Source organism: Hemiscyllium ocellatum, chromosome 37, assembly GCF_020745735.1.
Source record: "Hemiscyllium ocellatum isolate sHemOce1 chromosome 37, sHemOce1.pat.X.cur, whole genome shotgun sequence".
Lineage (NCBI taxonomy): Eukaryota > Metazoa > Chordata > Chondrichthyes > Orectolobiformes > Hemiscylliidae > Hemiscyllium > Hemiscyllium ocellatum.
The window spans coordinates 24,945,305-24,961,256 of record NC_083437.1 but is presented as its reverse complement, the minus strand read 5'-3'; the positions used below and the strand labels follow the sequence as shown (position 1 = coordinate 24,961,256).

The 15,952-nt window shown below is 40.5% G+C and overlaps 1 protein-coding gene across 1 annotated transcript in view; it reads left to right on the top strand.

Moving 5' to 3' along the window:
* ubr4 (ubiquitin protein ligase E3 component n-recognin 4) overlaps window positions 1–15,952 on the top strand; it is a 188,234-nt gene that overhangs the window by 133,672 nt on the left and 38,610 nt on the right. Inside the window, exons 77-83 of the mRNA XM_060852252.1 lie at window positions 706–834; window positions 1,061–1,404; window positions 6,811–6,901; window positions 12,271–12,355; window positions 13,036–13,163; window positions 13,284–13,413; window positions 14,216–14,373. Of these exons, the coding sequence (XP_060708235.1) occupies window positions 706–834; window positions 1,061–1,404; window positions 6,811–6,901; window positions 12,271–12,355; window positions 13,036–13,163; window positions 13,284–13,413; window positions 14,216–14,373 (1,065 nt within the window). The remainder of the gene's footprint in view (window positions 1–705; window positions 835–1,060; window positions 1,405–6,810; window positions 6,902–12,270; window positions 12,356–13,035; window positions 13,164–13,283; window positions 13,414–14,215; window positions 14,374–15,952) is intronic.

Here is a 15,952-nt window from a genome sequence, read left to right as displayed (position 1 = left end):
TGCGTTCCCTGGTTACTGAACATCTTACCAGTTGAAAACATTTCTCCCCCTCTATTCTAACAATTTCCAATATTGTATTGAGCATTTCTTTTGTATTTCCCTTGAACCTACTATACTCCAAGTAGAACCATTCCAGATTCTACAGACTCTTGACATAACTGATATCCCTCATTCCAGGCATCATTGTAGTAAATCTCAACTGCACCCTCTTCAAAGCTTTGGCCCCTTCCCCAAAATATGGTGCTCAGAATTGGCTGCAATCCTCACTGGGACAAACCAGTGATTCAGAGCATAATGCTTTTGCTTTTGTACCTTATACAGTTTATAAAGATAGAACTAAGGGGGTCAATTTAAAAATGAGATCTCGTGTTTAAAACTGAGATGCCTTTTTTCCCAGTTGATCCATAGTTTATGGAATTTTCTTCCTAAAAAGACCGTGGAGGCTCGGCCATTGAGTTAGGTATACCTTTGATAACCAAGACACTCGACTGAAGATTTTGGGAGCAAACAGGAGACTAGAGTTAAGAGCACAGCCGGGATGTCCATGAATGTTTTGACAGACAAAGCAGATGTGAAGTATGAATGGCTGACTGAATGGTTCTATGTTCTAAACATCCTATCTGTTCTTTTAACAGCTGTGGAAATGAGTTGCATTTTATATTTCAAGAAATTGGTCTTAATTGTTTATTCATTCTTATTTCCCAGGATGATTCCAGTGGCGTTGCTGGAATCAGCTCAACAGCAGCAAGTGTGAATCGCTACATCCAGCAACTGGCTCAGGAATATTGTGGAGATTGTAAGACATCCTTCGACGAGTTGTCCAAAATCATTCAGGTAGAAAAATTCAAATAAATATCAAGTTTGTCTCCAGCATACACAAGATTTAATAATAATGTAATTCAAAGCAGTAAACAATAATGCAGGTAGCTGTAAAATTAAATATGCTGTATTGTGATGATTAATTGTCTTGGATTTAAAAGTGTGCGTAACTTATGAACATTTAATGTAGGGTTCATCAAGTTGTTTGACCAGCAGTTTCGATATCATGGTTGTTTTGCAGAAAGTTCTGGCTTCACGGAAGGAGCTGCTGGAATATGATCTTCATCAACGAGAAGCAGCAACAAAGTCATCACGATCATCAACTCAGCCTACATTCACAGCCAGTCAGTATCGAGCTCTGTCTGTCCTTGGCTGTGGCCACACCTCTTCAACAAAATGTTATGGCTGTGCCTCAGCTGTTACTGAGCATTGTATTACATTGCTTCGTGCCCTCGCTACCAACAGCACTATACGGCAGATTCTGGTTTCTCAGGGACTTATCAGAGAGCTGTTTGATTATAATCTGCGGCGTGGTACTGCTTCAATGAGAGAGGAAGTCAGACAACTGATGTGCTTGTTAACGAGGTATGTCTGGAGATTGAGCTCTTTGTCTGATGTTAGAGGGCAACAGTCGGTTCAAAAATCAATAGTTTGTTTTCCATCAGGGACTGGGCTGCATTGGCAAGAATATTTGGCAGTTGGTTCTGAAAATGTCATTTCAAAACATAGAGTTTAGTGTTACACCTAAACAGACCTAATATTCACCTAAAATAGGATGAATTTTCTTTTCTTCCTCTGTCTCTATTCTCATTACTTCGCTTCTTTGTTTCATTGTTGGGATTTGATCCCAGTTCCTAGTAGTTGAAGCAAGGTTACCATTGGATCAGAAAACTGGAGTTATTGAAGAGTAATTCTGATTTAAGATGTTGTGATGTCAACACTTCTCTTTTAAACTGATTCTTCGCAACTGTTCTTAAAATGCTAAATTTAAAAGTATGTTTCAGGAAAGCTACAGACATCATGTGCTCTCAGAAACAGTAATGTCCAATTCTGTGTTCAACACATGCCAGCTGCATTGAACACTGTGTACCAATATTAGAAGATGATAAGCTGACCTCATGCAAGAGCTGGAGACAGGCAGAAGGTGACTGTACCTATTGATATGGTGCTTGGCATTTGTGACTAGTCATCTCTACTCAGGTCGTCAACGCTTTGTCACCAGCTTCCATTTTGTTCCTGAGGAGTGTCTTTGAAATTGAGTGTTAGGGTGTTCTTTTAAAATGAGTTGGAAAAAAAAATGGTCAGTCTCCCAAGTAGTGCATGCCCTGTTGTTTAAAGGTGCTATTATTTCTTTTTAAAAATGAACTTGATCCTTTTACATTCCATCTGTGATATGTGTGAGGTGTGTGTCTGCACCCTTTAGAGGGTGACAAACCAACTGTGTATGTTTTCTGAGTTTTGTTCAGAGTTGCTACAATACCCACTCGAGGCATGCGCTTAGTCAATCAGCTATCAGTTTCATGGTCCCTCATTCAGATCTCAGCTAGAAGAAGTGGAATTTTAAAATAGGAAAAGTTTTATCAGTCAAGTCCAGAAGCTCAAGAGCAGCTTCAGATAATCTGTGGCTCATTGAAATCATTGGTGCACTTTCTTCAAACGTTTAATTTCATCTGACCATGCAGTTTTTCACGTGGATTAATTACACCCTATATGTGTTTGCCTGCAAGAAATACTTAAATTTTGTAATGATAAAGAAATTGTCAATAAGTGATTGCTGAGAGGCCCTTGCTGAGAGATTTGTTTCATTGATAGTCATAGGTGAGGTGCCACAAGATTGGAGGTTGGCTAACATGGTGTCGCTATTTAAGAAAGGTGATAAGGAAAAGCCAGAGAACAATAGACCCATGAGCCTGACATTAGTGGTAGGCAAGTTATTGGAGGGGCTTCTGAGGGACAGGATTCACATGTATTTGAAAAGGCAAGGACTGATTAGGGACAGTCCACATGGCTTTATGTATGGGAAATAGTGTCTCACTAAATTGATTGAGATTTTTGAAGAAGTAACGAGAAGGATTGATGAGGGAAGAGCAGTGTTCGACAAGGTTCCTCGTGGTAGACTGGTGAGCAAGATTAGACCACATGGAATACAGGGAGAACTAGCTATTTGGATACAGAACAGGCTTAAAGGTAGATGACAGGGCATGGTGGTGGAGGGTTGCTTTTCAGACTGAGGCCTGTGACCAGTCGTGTGCCACAATGATCAGTGCCGGATCCACTCCTTTTTGTCATTTATATAAATGATTTGGATGTGAACATAGGAGGTATAGCTAGTAAGTTTGCAGATGACACCAAAATTGGAGGGGTAGTGGACAGCAAAGAAGGTTACCTCAGATTACAACAGATCTTGATCAGGTCGGCCAATGGGCTGAGAAGTGGCAGATGGAGTTTAATTTAGATAAATGTGAGGTGCTGCATTTGGAAAGACAAATCAGAGCAGGACTTATACACTTAATGGTAAGTTCCTAGGAAGTGTTGCTGAACAAGATGCCTTTGAGTGCAGCTTCATAGTTCCTTCAAAGTAGAGTTACAGATAGATAAAATAGTGAAGGTGGTATTAGGTATGCTTTCCTTTATTGGTCAAAGCATTGACCTAGGAGTTGGGAGGTCATGTTGCGGCTGTACAAAGGCCCCTTTTGTAATATTGTGTGCAATTCTGGTCTCCCTCCTATCGGAAAGTTGTTAAACTTGAAAGGGTTCAGTAAAGATTATGAAGGGATGTTGCCAGGGTTAGAGGATTTGAGCAAAAGGGAGAGACTGAATAGACTGGGGCTGTTTTCCTTGGAACATCAGAAGCTGAGGGGTGACATTATAGAGGTTTATAAAAGCAACTGAGACATGTATAGGCTAAATAGATAAGGTCTTTTCCCTGGGCGGAGGGAGTCCAGAACTGGAGGTGAGCAAAAATATTGAACAGAGAGGTAAGGGGCAAATTTTTAATGCTGAGGGTGGTACATGTATGAATTGAGCTGCCAGAGGAAGTGGTGGAGGCTGGTACAATTGTAACATTTAGAGGGTTATGGGCCAGGTGCTAACAAATGGTACTAGATTAATTTAAGATATCTGATTGGCATGGACAAGTTGGACCGAAGAGTCTGTTTCCATGTTGTACATCTCTGTGACTCTATTTCAATATAGACAGTTTTACCTTTGTAACATTTCTAGTGAAAAATTGAGTAGAGTATACAAACATGGAAAATAGGAATAGGCTATTCGTTTGGCATTCCAAACCGGTTTCACCATTCAATCTGTTGATAATCCAACTTTGTACCCTGTTCCCACTTCCACCCCATATCCTTTGATCAGTTTAGAGCCACATCTAACTCCTCCTTGAAAATATTCCATGCTTTGGCCTTGACCGCTTTCTTTGGCGAGCCTGTGGAATTCTGTCACTTTCTAGTTGAAGAAATTTCCTCCTCATCTCAGTCCTAAGTGGGCCTATCCTGTATCCTTTAAACTGTGACCCCGGGTTCTGGACTCCCCAGTCATCAGGAACATCCTGCCTGCATTTACCCTGTTTAGTCCTTTTGGAATTAAGTAGGTTTTTGTGAGATTCCCTCATTCTTGTAGTTTCCAGTGAGCATAGACCTACTCAATCCAGTTTCTGTTTATGTATAAAGCCCAGAAATCAGTTTGGTAAACCTTTGTTGCATTTCCTTCATAGCCAGAACTTACTTCCTTGGGTAAGGAGACCAAAATTGCATATGATACTCTGTGTGGCCTCATCTAGGTCCTGTGGATTTGCACCAAGGCATCCCCGCTCTTGTACTTGAATCCTGTCACTATGAAGGCCAGCATACTGTTTGCCATCTCCATCACCACCTGCTGCCCCTGTGCGCTTGCATTTACTGGCAAGGGCATCTAGGTCTTGTTGCACGTGCCCTTCACCCAGTCTATCCCTATTCAGATCCTAATTTGCTTTCCTGCTTTTGCTATCAAAGTAGACAACCTCTCATTATTCCACATTATACTTCGTCTGTCATGCGTTTGCCCAATCGTTAAATTTGTCCAAATCACTTGTCCATCTCTGCATCCTCCTTACCGCTCACCCTCCCACCCAGCTTTCTGTTGTCTGCAAACCTGTGGATATTACATTTAGTTCCCCCAACTAAATTATTAATGTATATTGAGAGTAGCTGGGGTGCAAGCAGTAATCCCTACAGTGCCCCACTAGTCATCGTCCTCAAGTGGCTGGCAATGTCCTGCTTATTTTTTAGTTTTTGGTTCTTGTCTGTCAACTAGTCCTCGATCCATGTCAATACACTATCCCCAATCATGTGTGCTTTTAATTTTACATGCTCATTTCTTACATGAGACCCTGTTAACAGCCTTTTAAAAGTCCAAGTAAACTGCATCTACTTGCTCCCCCCATATCAACTCTACTCATTGCAATATCAAAATTCCAGTCGATTTTCCATAGAAACATAGGAGCTCGGAGCAAGTGCAGGCTATTCAGCACTTTAAGCCTGTTCTGCCATTCATTATGAGCATGGCTAAACTTCCACTCAATAGCTTGTCCCTGCTTTCCTCCCATCCTTTGATCCCTTTATTTTTAAGTGATATATCCAACTCCTTGAAATCATACCATGTTCTGGCCTTGACTACTTTCTGTAGGAATGCATTCCACAGGCTCACCATTTTCTGGGTGAATAGATTTTTCCTCTTCTCCATCCTAAATGGTGTACCCTGTCACCTCAAACTTTGATTCCCAGTTCTGGATTCCCTCACTGTTGGAATTTCTTCCTGCATCTACTAATCCTAATAGAATTTTGTAAGTTTTGATGAGATTCCCCACTCCATTCTACTGAACTCCAGTGAGCACTGAAAAGGAGGAAAAGCTTAGGAATTAGGCAGCCGAAAACACGGTTGCTAACTGCAAGACAATGGACGTTTTGAATATATAAACAACCAACTTTGGAAAAGAGTAGTGAATAACAGCAAAGGTTGGTGCGATTAGGAACATGGGCATTGGTTTGACTACATGAATGAAAATGTTCAAGTTGAAACATTGCTGGATCAAAAGGGATCAGGAGCCAGTGTGTGTCAGATAGTACAAGGGGGATATATAAAAGAATCTGCTGAGAGTCAGAATACATAACAACAATTTTGGACAAGCAAACATTTCTGAATGTTGCCTAGTTAGCCAAGAGCACATTATAATGAGAATGTTCAAAGATTTACAATGGCATTGATGAAGATTTCAGCAGGTGAAAATGGATGTTATTGAAGACTGAGAGGATGTACAATAGGAAGCTCAGCTCAGGGTTCAGTCAGAAATTAAGATGACAAGACAGTGCAACTTGGCCAGGAAGGGAGATGTACAATCTTTTTGTATACTCAGAATGGCATGAAGCACTTCACAGACAATGAATTACATTTGAAGTATAATTAATGCAAACAAACTAATTCAGCTAATTTATACAAAGAAAATTCTGACAAATGACCAATTGATTAAAAAATAAAATGCTGAAGATACCCAGAAGGTCATGCAGAAATCATGGAGAGAAACCAAATGAATGTTTCATGTCGATGAGTTCTTATCAGAGTTTGTTGGAATTTATTATTTAGCTATTTTTCTTTTGAGCAAGTGATACATATTGGCAGCATCATCAAAATAATTCACTGCTGCTAGTTCTGTCATCCCACTGGATCTTTTAAATCCACCCTGATAAAGGCAGACCAAGCCTTATTGTGTCACCATTGAAGAATCTGATACAGCACCACTCCCTCAGTAATGCACTGAAATATTTGCCTTGATTTATGGGCTGAAGTCCTGGTGTCATACTTGAACCCACAACCTTTCGAATGCAGCAAGAATACTTCCAGCTTAGCCATCCTGATGCTTAATACCTTAACTGGAATGTATTTATTTGCTTTGTTACTGTGTTCCTTTCGTGCATTTATGACCATCATATTTTTGCTCTTAACTTCCAGGGATAATGCAGATGCAACACAACAAATGAATGACCTCATCATTGCCAAGGTTTCAACTGCACTTAAAGGGCACTGGGCCAATCCTGATCTGGTGAGTACGGTTGTAACCCTGAACTTTGCAGTGAAGGACAAAGAAACAGTGCTCGCAGTTGACCTCAGCAAAATTGTTCATGCAAAACAAACTTCCACTATTCCATTATTGCTTTAATTTGATGCTCTGTACAGAGGATCTATGGCATCCAGCAATGGACAGGCAAGCTATCAGCCAATCAGATAGAGGTTCTAAGTTGGAGAATGACCAATTTTGACGGTATTAGGCAAGAACTTTCGAAAGCTGATTGGGGGCAGACGTTCGCAGGTAAAGGGATGGCTGGAAAATGGGAAGCCTTCAGAAATGAGGTAATGAAAATCCAGCGAAAGTATATTCCTGTTAGGGTGAAAGGAAAGGTTAGTATGCATATGGAATGCTGGATGACTAAAGCAATTGAGGGTTTGGTTAAGAAGAAGAAGGAAGCATATGTAAGGTATAGACAGGATAGATCGAGTGAATCCTTAGAGTATAAAGGAAGTAGGAGTATACTTAAGAGAGAAATCAGGAGGGCAAAAGGGGGAAATGAGATGGCTTTGGCAAATAGAGTTAAGGAGAATCCAAAGAGTTTTTACAAATACATTAAGGACAAAAGGGTAACCAGGGAGAGAATAGGGCCCCTCAAAGATCAGCAAGGCGGCCTTTGTGTGGAGCTGCAGAAAATGGGGGAGATACTAAATGAGTATTTTGCATCAGTATTTGCTGTGGAAAAGGATATGGAAGATATAGACTGTAGGGAAATAGATGGTGACATCTTGAAAAATGTCCATATTACAGAGGAGGATGTGCTAGATGTCTTGAAACGGTTAAAGGTGGATAAATATCCAGGCCTGATCAGGTGTACCCATGAACTCTGTGGGAAGCTAGAGAAGTGATTGCTGGGCCACTTGCTGAGATATTTGTATCATCGAAAGTCACAGGTGAGGTGCTGGAAGACTGGAGGTTGGCAAACGTGGTGCCACTGTTTAAGGGTGGTAAGAACAAGCCAGGGAACTACAGACCAGTGAGCCTGACGTCAGTGGTGGGCAAGTTGTTGGAGGGAATCCTGAGGGACAGGATGTACATGTGTTTGGAAAGGCAAGGACTGATTAGGGATAGTCAACATGGCTTTGTGCATGGGAAATCATGTCTCACAAACTTGATTGAGTTTTTTGAGGATGTAACAAAGAGGATTGATGAGGGCAGAGAGGTAGGTGTGATCTACATGGACTTCAGTTAGGCATTTGACAAGGTTCCCCACGGGAGACAGTTTAGCAAGATTAGATCTCATGGAATACAGAGAGAACTAGCCATTTGGATACAGAACTAGCTCAAAGGTAGAAGGCAGAGAGTGGTGGTGGTGGAGGGTTGTTTTTCAGACAGGAGGCCTGAGACCAGTGGAGTGCCACAAGGATCGGTGCTGGGCCCTCTACTTTTTGTCATTTACATAAATGATTTGGATGCGAGTATAAGAGATACAGTTAGTAAGTTTGCAGATGACACCAAAATTGGAGGTGTAGTGGACAGAGAAGAGAGTTATCTCAGATTACAACAGGATCTGGACCAGACGGGCCAATGGGCTGAGAAGTGGCAGATGGAGTTTAATTCAGATAAATGCGAGGTGTTGCATTTTGGGAAACCAAATCTTAGCAGGACTTATACACTTAATGGTAAGGTCCTCGGGAGTGTTGCTGAACAAAGAGACCTTGGAGTGCAGGTTCATAATTCCTTGAAAGTGGAGTTGCAGGTAGATAGGATAGTGAAGAAGGCGTTTGGTATGCTTTCCTTTATTCGTCAGCATATTGAGTACAGGAGTTAGGAGGTCATGTTGCAGCTGTACAGGACATTGGTTAGGCCACTGTTGGAATATTGTGTGCAATTCTGGTTTCCTTCCTACCAGAAAGATGTTGTGAAACTTGAAAGGGTTCAGAAAAGATTTGCAAGGATGTTACCAGGGTTGGAGGATTTGAGCTATAAGGAAAGTTTGAACAGGCTGGGGCAGTTTTTCCTGGAGCTTTGGAGGCTGAGGGATGACCCTATAGAGGTTTACAAAATTATGAGGGGCATGGATAGGGTAAATAGGCAAAGTCTTTTCCCTGGGGTTGGGGAGTCCAGAACTAGAGGGCCTAGGTTTAGGGTGAGTGGGGAAAAATAGAAAAGAGACCTATGGGGCAACGTTTTCACACAGTGGGTGGTATGTGTATGGAATGAGCTGCCAGAGGAAGTGGTGGAGGCTGATACAATTGCAACACTTAAAGAGGCAGGGTTTGGAGGGATATGGAGCGGGTGCTGGCAGGTGGGACTGGATTGGGTTGGGATATCTGGTCAGCATGGACAGGTTGGACCGACGGGTCTGTTTCCATGCTGTACATCTCTATGACTCTAAATCTCACAGATGTCATATCCAAAGATTCTCAAGAACGCTTCTAAGTATATTATTTAAAGATTCACCTTATTCCTTGTTTTAATTGTAATTGGGACTTATTGTAGGAATCGTATTTCAATATTTGAAATGATAATTGATTGCACCTATGAAGATTATTAGATCAACCTGTGGTGGCGAAAGGTGGCATTGATAACAACTCTCAGTTTCCTTATTTAGCTGTCCACACATCAGAGGTCGCTGTCAGTTTTACATAGTATTAAGCCATTATTACTCCCCCAAATTCCAGAACAAAGATTTTCTGCTTTGGGCAATTTGTGTTTTGAGGAATTGTTTTTCTTAAGTGCCTACTGAAACTCTTTTTGTGTAAGATTGAATACCAAATCTGTCACATGAAATAAGACAATTAGCCAGCATTTTGTAAAAACGAAAGTATACCTATCACTTCAAAAAGATACACCTTGATATTCTTGAATGATAACTTTCAGTTGTTTTGCTAATATGGCTGAAAATAAGTCTGCTATAAAAATGTTTTTATTGGTGGCAACCTACAGCCTATGAGTAATTTAGGTTTAAAAAACTGAAAATTATTGTTTTAACAAAATAGAGGCATTTCCTAGTTATACTGAGATACTGTCATCAGCTTCTCGGTAGATTTGTGAAAAACAAAGAAAGTGTCCATCAGTGCTTTTGTATCCCATAGAACCAATTTAACTTAGAATATTTTTTGAAGTCATGTAAATTAGCACTGTTGGTTGTTTTCCAGTGGTAATTAATTAAATCAACTGGTAACGCAGTGGCTCAGTGGTTAGCACTGCTGCCCTCCTCACAGTGTCAGTGACCCAGGTTCTATTCCACCCTATGGTGACTTTGGAATTTGCATGTTCTCTGGGTGCTCTGGTTTCCTCCCACCGCTCAAAGATTTGCAAGTTAGATGGATTGGCAATGAGAAATTTCCTATTCTGTCCAGGGATATATAGTTTAGTTGAATTAGCCATTGGAAATGCAGGGATAAGGTCGGCTGTGGGTCTGGAAGGGATGTTCTTCAGAGGGCCAGTGTGGACTTGGTGGGCTGAATGGCCTGCTTCTACACTGTAGGGATTCTATGATTCTAGACAGCATGTACAGTTTTGAGAACAAAATCCTCTTAAGTTTATTTTTAAACTAATCTAAAATGTTGCAGAAACTAGCACGCATGTGCTTAAATTGCAGGCCATTGCAACTGCTAGTGATGCTTTGAGTACCTGTCTGCATCAAAGAGTAGGACCACTGTGATGAGAGTGTGCCTGTAAGAGGTGTATTTTGTCCTGATATGTTTTTAAATAAAGAATGATTGACACAGAAGTGATGAGCAGTCTACTTCAAAGCCAGTAAAATAAACAACTTGAGGTCTTTGGGTTTTTTTTAAAGTTGGAACAATAGAAGCAGCCTGAATGGATGGAGTCGGGCTACCCCAGAACTAGGATTTTTAAAAAAATTTAGCTTTCAGTTGCTGGGGTCTTAAACCTGTGGAAGCTCTTATCTAACTCTGTGTTATAGCTAAAAGCTGGGATTCTCCTCCTGCTGCTAGAATTGCATGTGAGACAATCTATTTTACTGAATTTGCTTTTACCAAAAATGTGTTTATGGGATGTTAATTAGTAGCAGTATATATTATTTTGTTAAGCATTTTGATAGTTACAGTTCAGCCAGTTCTTTTTATTTTGTCCATATATTAGTGTTTTGTTTAGCCTGGTAGTTTGACCATTCAAATTGCACCTGCAATTGCCTCACATTTACCTTTTGTAAAAATTTTTAAAAATACAATCTAGTCTACCTTTTTAATATATTTTGAGGCAGTTTGATCCAGTCCGTACCGCCACCCATAATATTAAGCAATTCAAAAATATTTTAACAAGTGCAACTTCAATAATGTGTTATTTTCAAATGTTTCTCTGATATGTATGGTATTAAACGTTGTGCTATGTTGCCTTGCTCTGCCAGCCTAAAATCCTGCTCAAGGACTGTAGCCATCACAGAAATTTCAATTCAAAATCATAGGTTAAAATCCTAAGAACATGATTTGCTCATTGGTATGTTCCTGTGTCCCTGGCTGATCCCAATCTAATCCCTCATTGCCTCCCATCAATTTACCATCCAACTCCATCACTCCATGAGCAAGGGAGCAGAGTGATGAGAGGGAAATAGATGCCAAGGGTCAGTACCAGGATTGTCAGGGAAGTGGCAATTGGAATGAGGAAATGGATGGCAAGTGTTCGATGGGCAGACAACAACAATGTCCAAGCGATATATAGGCAGACAGGAGGAATAGGGGCCAACTATCAAGGTATGCAATGATGTCAGCAGCACTGATTTTCTTGTTCTAATGTAGTGGCAGAACTTAGTGCAAATTATGCAATCTTTTGCTTGAGCTATGCTGATATAGGCAAAATTACATCAAGAAAAACAGCACAATTTAATGAAAATTGTATTCCAGTATGAATTGTCTGGTGGCCTATTTGGCAATCAGGGACCATGGCATATAGATATGATGTTGCTTCCAGTGCCTGCAGACATAAACAATTTAAGGGGCCTCCCAGTGGCAACTAATGTTGTGTCAGAACATACCACATGCCTGTACAGAAAGAGGGGCTGAGGATAGGATTGGGCTTGGCTGTGTTGTATTCAAAGGCCAAATGATATACTGACCTCAGATGCAAATATTTTGGGGGGAATTAGGGAGATTTTTGAGGAAATGAGCAACTAAGACACCTTTGAGACATAGGAATGCTGTCAACACTTACCTAACTGCAAAGAACTTGGAAGACTTCAGGAGAAGAAAATTGAGAGAACTACACAAACGGCCGCTGGTTTTAAGATAAATGCAGACTCATTTTTACGTTTTGTTGCTCTCACATCCTTTCACAATCAAGTACACTGTCAAACACGCTCTCTTGTATACCCAGTTTCTAACATGTGCCTTCACTTACGTGACATTTTCTTCTCTGAAACTGTTTATTCCTACTTTCAGGCCAGCAGTCTTCAGTATGAAATGCTGTTACTAACTGATTCAATTTCAAAGGAAGATGCATGCTGGGAGTTGCGACTTCGGTGTGGTAAGCTTAACTCAGTGAGATTGTTTAGTAGTAGCAAGCAGAGTCATATTCTAAGTTATAATGAAGCATTTTCATTAACTGTTGTTGCCACTTGACTATCAATCCAGAGATGAAAGTAATGTTCTGGTTTGGATCTTACCATGGGCAGATGATGGGATATGAATTCAAAAATTAAAAAAAAATGTTTGGAATTAAGAATTTAATTATCGTAAAACTGTTGTTGATCATTGGAAAAACCCATCTGATTCACTCATGTCCCTTGGGGAAGGAAATCTGCCAGCCTTACCTGGTTAGGCTTACATATGACACCATAACCACAGCAATATAATTGACTCGTTTTTAAAAAAAGAACTATGAATGCTGTAAATCAGAAACAAAAATATAAATTGTTGGAAAATCTCAGCAGGTCTGGCAGCAGCTGTGGAGAGAAATCAGAGTTAATGTTTCTGGTTGAGTGACCCTTTCTCAGCATTTACTTGCCCTTTGGGGAATTCGGGATGGGCAATAAATGCTGGTCTGGCCAGTGACAGCCACCATTCTGTGAATGATTTTTTTTTTAAAAAAGACAAACATCTGTACTAAATCTGTGTAGGTCAATTGAAAACTGTGTGCTTGCTTTCTTGTTGACCAAAAAGATTTGCTGCATTCTGTAATATCCTGATTTGTTTTCCTCCATGTAGCTCTGAGCCTGTATCTGATGGCTGTGAATATTAAGACCCCAGTGGTTGTTGAGAACATCACACTGATGTGCCTGCGAATTCTTCAACGGCTGATCAAACCACCTGCTCCAACTAGCAAGAAAAACAAGGTGTGTCAACTCGCTGGTGATGAATACATTGAGTCAATCTACCTGCTCTTTGATCTAGTACATTGCCCTGGCTCCTTCCCTTAATTTCAGGTTTAACACTGTGCTCTTTTTCTTCTCCAGGATATCTCTGTTGATACCCTAACAACTGTTAAACCCTATAGTAATGAAATACATGCACAGGCCCAAGCATGGCTCAAGAAGGATCCCAAAGCATCATACGAGGCATGGAAGAAATGTTTGCCTGCCAGAGGTAAAGACAACTTTCACTCATGGCTTCTTTCAACATGTTACAGGTTTTAATGGCCCTACCGATAGTGTGCTGCATCTGGAGAGTAGAATTATCTTGACGTTGTACGTTGAGCAGGAATCTGATATTTGGAATGCTGTATGTAGTAAGTCATTGTGTCTGCTGCACAATCCTTCAGCTGAGCAAGAGTTCCAAAATAAGACATAAAATCCTCATGCTTTAAATAATCTCTTAAGGACCAAGTGGTTTGCTGAGTTCTTTCTTTCTTCGATCATTGTTTTATCTTTCCCCATTTCAGGTTGTAGAATATATTGTGCTAAATGTTCAATCATTTAGCAGCACCTTTTGATAGTGTGCCTGAGATTAGAAGCACATTGAGCAGAAAATGCCAATGTCTATCAACATCCGACTGCAGTACTTAGAAAATCTGCAGATTGCACTGCTGTTGTCTTAGTTTGACTCCTTGTTTTTGTTTAGTTGACTTTTTGATTAGGTAAGATAAGATCTGTGCCTGAGCATCTGGGGATCCTGTACCTAACTGAGAGTAGGAGTCTGAATCAGTACCAAGATTGTGCTGTTATAGATAATATATTGGTGGCTAAGTGACTTGAACTGTTCCATTTCATTGAGGAATGCAAAGCAAAAGCATTGCCTAATTCTGCAACATAAAGTTGTGAAAGAAGCAGGTAGTGAAATTAACAAATTTGTTTTCAAACCATTCCAGTGAGTTGAAGTTTCTTTAATTGTGCATAAATAAAAGTTCTGTGATAGCACATTGATTTGCAATTTTTCCTCCTTCCATCAGCTTTGGACAATGAAGGCAAAACACAAAGTAAAACTGAGCTGCGACAACTCTACCTGATGGAGAAATATGCATGGAAGTGGAAGCAGTTTCTAAGCAAACGTGGGAAGAGGAATTCACCTTTGGACCTCAAACTAGGACATAATAATTGGCTGAGACAGGTAAAGATCATCGCCTGTCTGAGTATAATGATATAACAGCAATACTGGCATGGGTCATATCCAGCAATGATCTTGAACTTATCTTCATTAAGCTCCCGTGTGTAGCTGTAACACATGCACTCAGGTTTTTTTCCACCTCTCATAATTAATGTACTTGCTCCAGGTCAAGACAGGGAATGTAGAAGCTGCCAAGTAAACTCCCTGTTTACAGGAAACGCCTTTGATTCGGAGCATAAACTTCAGCAGGGTGTCGGTTAGCTCACTTGGCTAGATGGCTAGTTTGCAATGCAGAATAATGCCACAGCATGAGTTCAATTTCTGCACCAGCTGAAGTTACCACGTCGGACTCTACTTAGCTAACTCTTCCCCTGCCTGAGTCATGGTGACCCTCGAGTTAAACCACCACCAGCCATCTCTGTCTAACATGAGCAACCCAATGATCTTCTATGACTATGGCATCTTATAAACATCAGAGATCTGGTGGACTAATTGATCTATTTCTCTGCTGTAAATTCTGTGCCAACTACTATTTCCTTGAATTCAGAGAGAAACAGAGCCTTTGTTCAGTACAGTAGTCAAACTCTACATGAGGGGATGATTGTGGGAAGGTCCAGCACTCGAACAATGCAGAATCACTGGGTCATGTCAGTAAGGCTACTGTACATCGATTATAATTGAATTGGGCCCATAATCTGCAAATGATCAAATGATGCTGCACGCTTTTCAAACCTGTGCTGTGATGCTGTAGGGTTTTAATAATTTCAGTTGCTCAACACCCATTTATCTGTGAATGTTGATTTCCTTCAGTTCCTGCCACTTTTGACCCTGTACACCCCAATGTTTTTGGGGTGTATTTTGTCCACCTTTTGTTAGGATAGAACCAAATTATGTATTTAATTGGTCTGCCATCTCTTTGTTCCCTGCTATAACTTGCCATGTTTCTGACTGTAAGGGACCTACGCTAATCTTGTCTGTACTAATCATTTTCTCTTCACATATAGAAGCTTTTATGATTAGTTTGCATGTTCTCTGCAAGCTTACTCATGTATTCTATTCCTCCCACTTAACCAATCCCTTTGTCCTCATTTGCTGAAATCTAAAATGCTCCCAATCCTTAGTCTTCAGTTTTTATTGGCCAATTTGTAAGCCCCTCCCTTGGATCTAATACTATCCCTAATTTCCTTTGTAAGCCATGGTCGGGTGACTTTTTCCATTTTATTTTAGTGCATGACTAGAATGATCAGTTGTTACGGTTCCTCCCTGCACTATTTAAATGTTTACGAATGCCCAATCCACTGTCATTGTTTAAGTTATGTTCCCCAGTTTATCCAGCCAGCTCATGCTCCATACCATTTGTAGTTTCCCTTATTCAGGTACGGAACCGTAGTCTCAGAATGAACTATTATCATCATAATGAAAAATTCTATCGTATTATGATTGCTCTCCTCCAAGAGGCCTTATACAGCTACCAATTATTCCTTTCTCATGACACAATACCAAGTTTAAAATGGCCTGTTCTCTGTTAGTTCCTCAGTGGATTGATCCACAAAACCATCCCATATGTACTCCCAAGCATTCT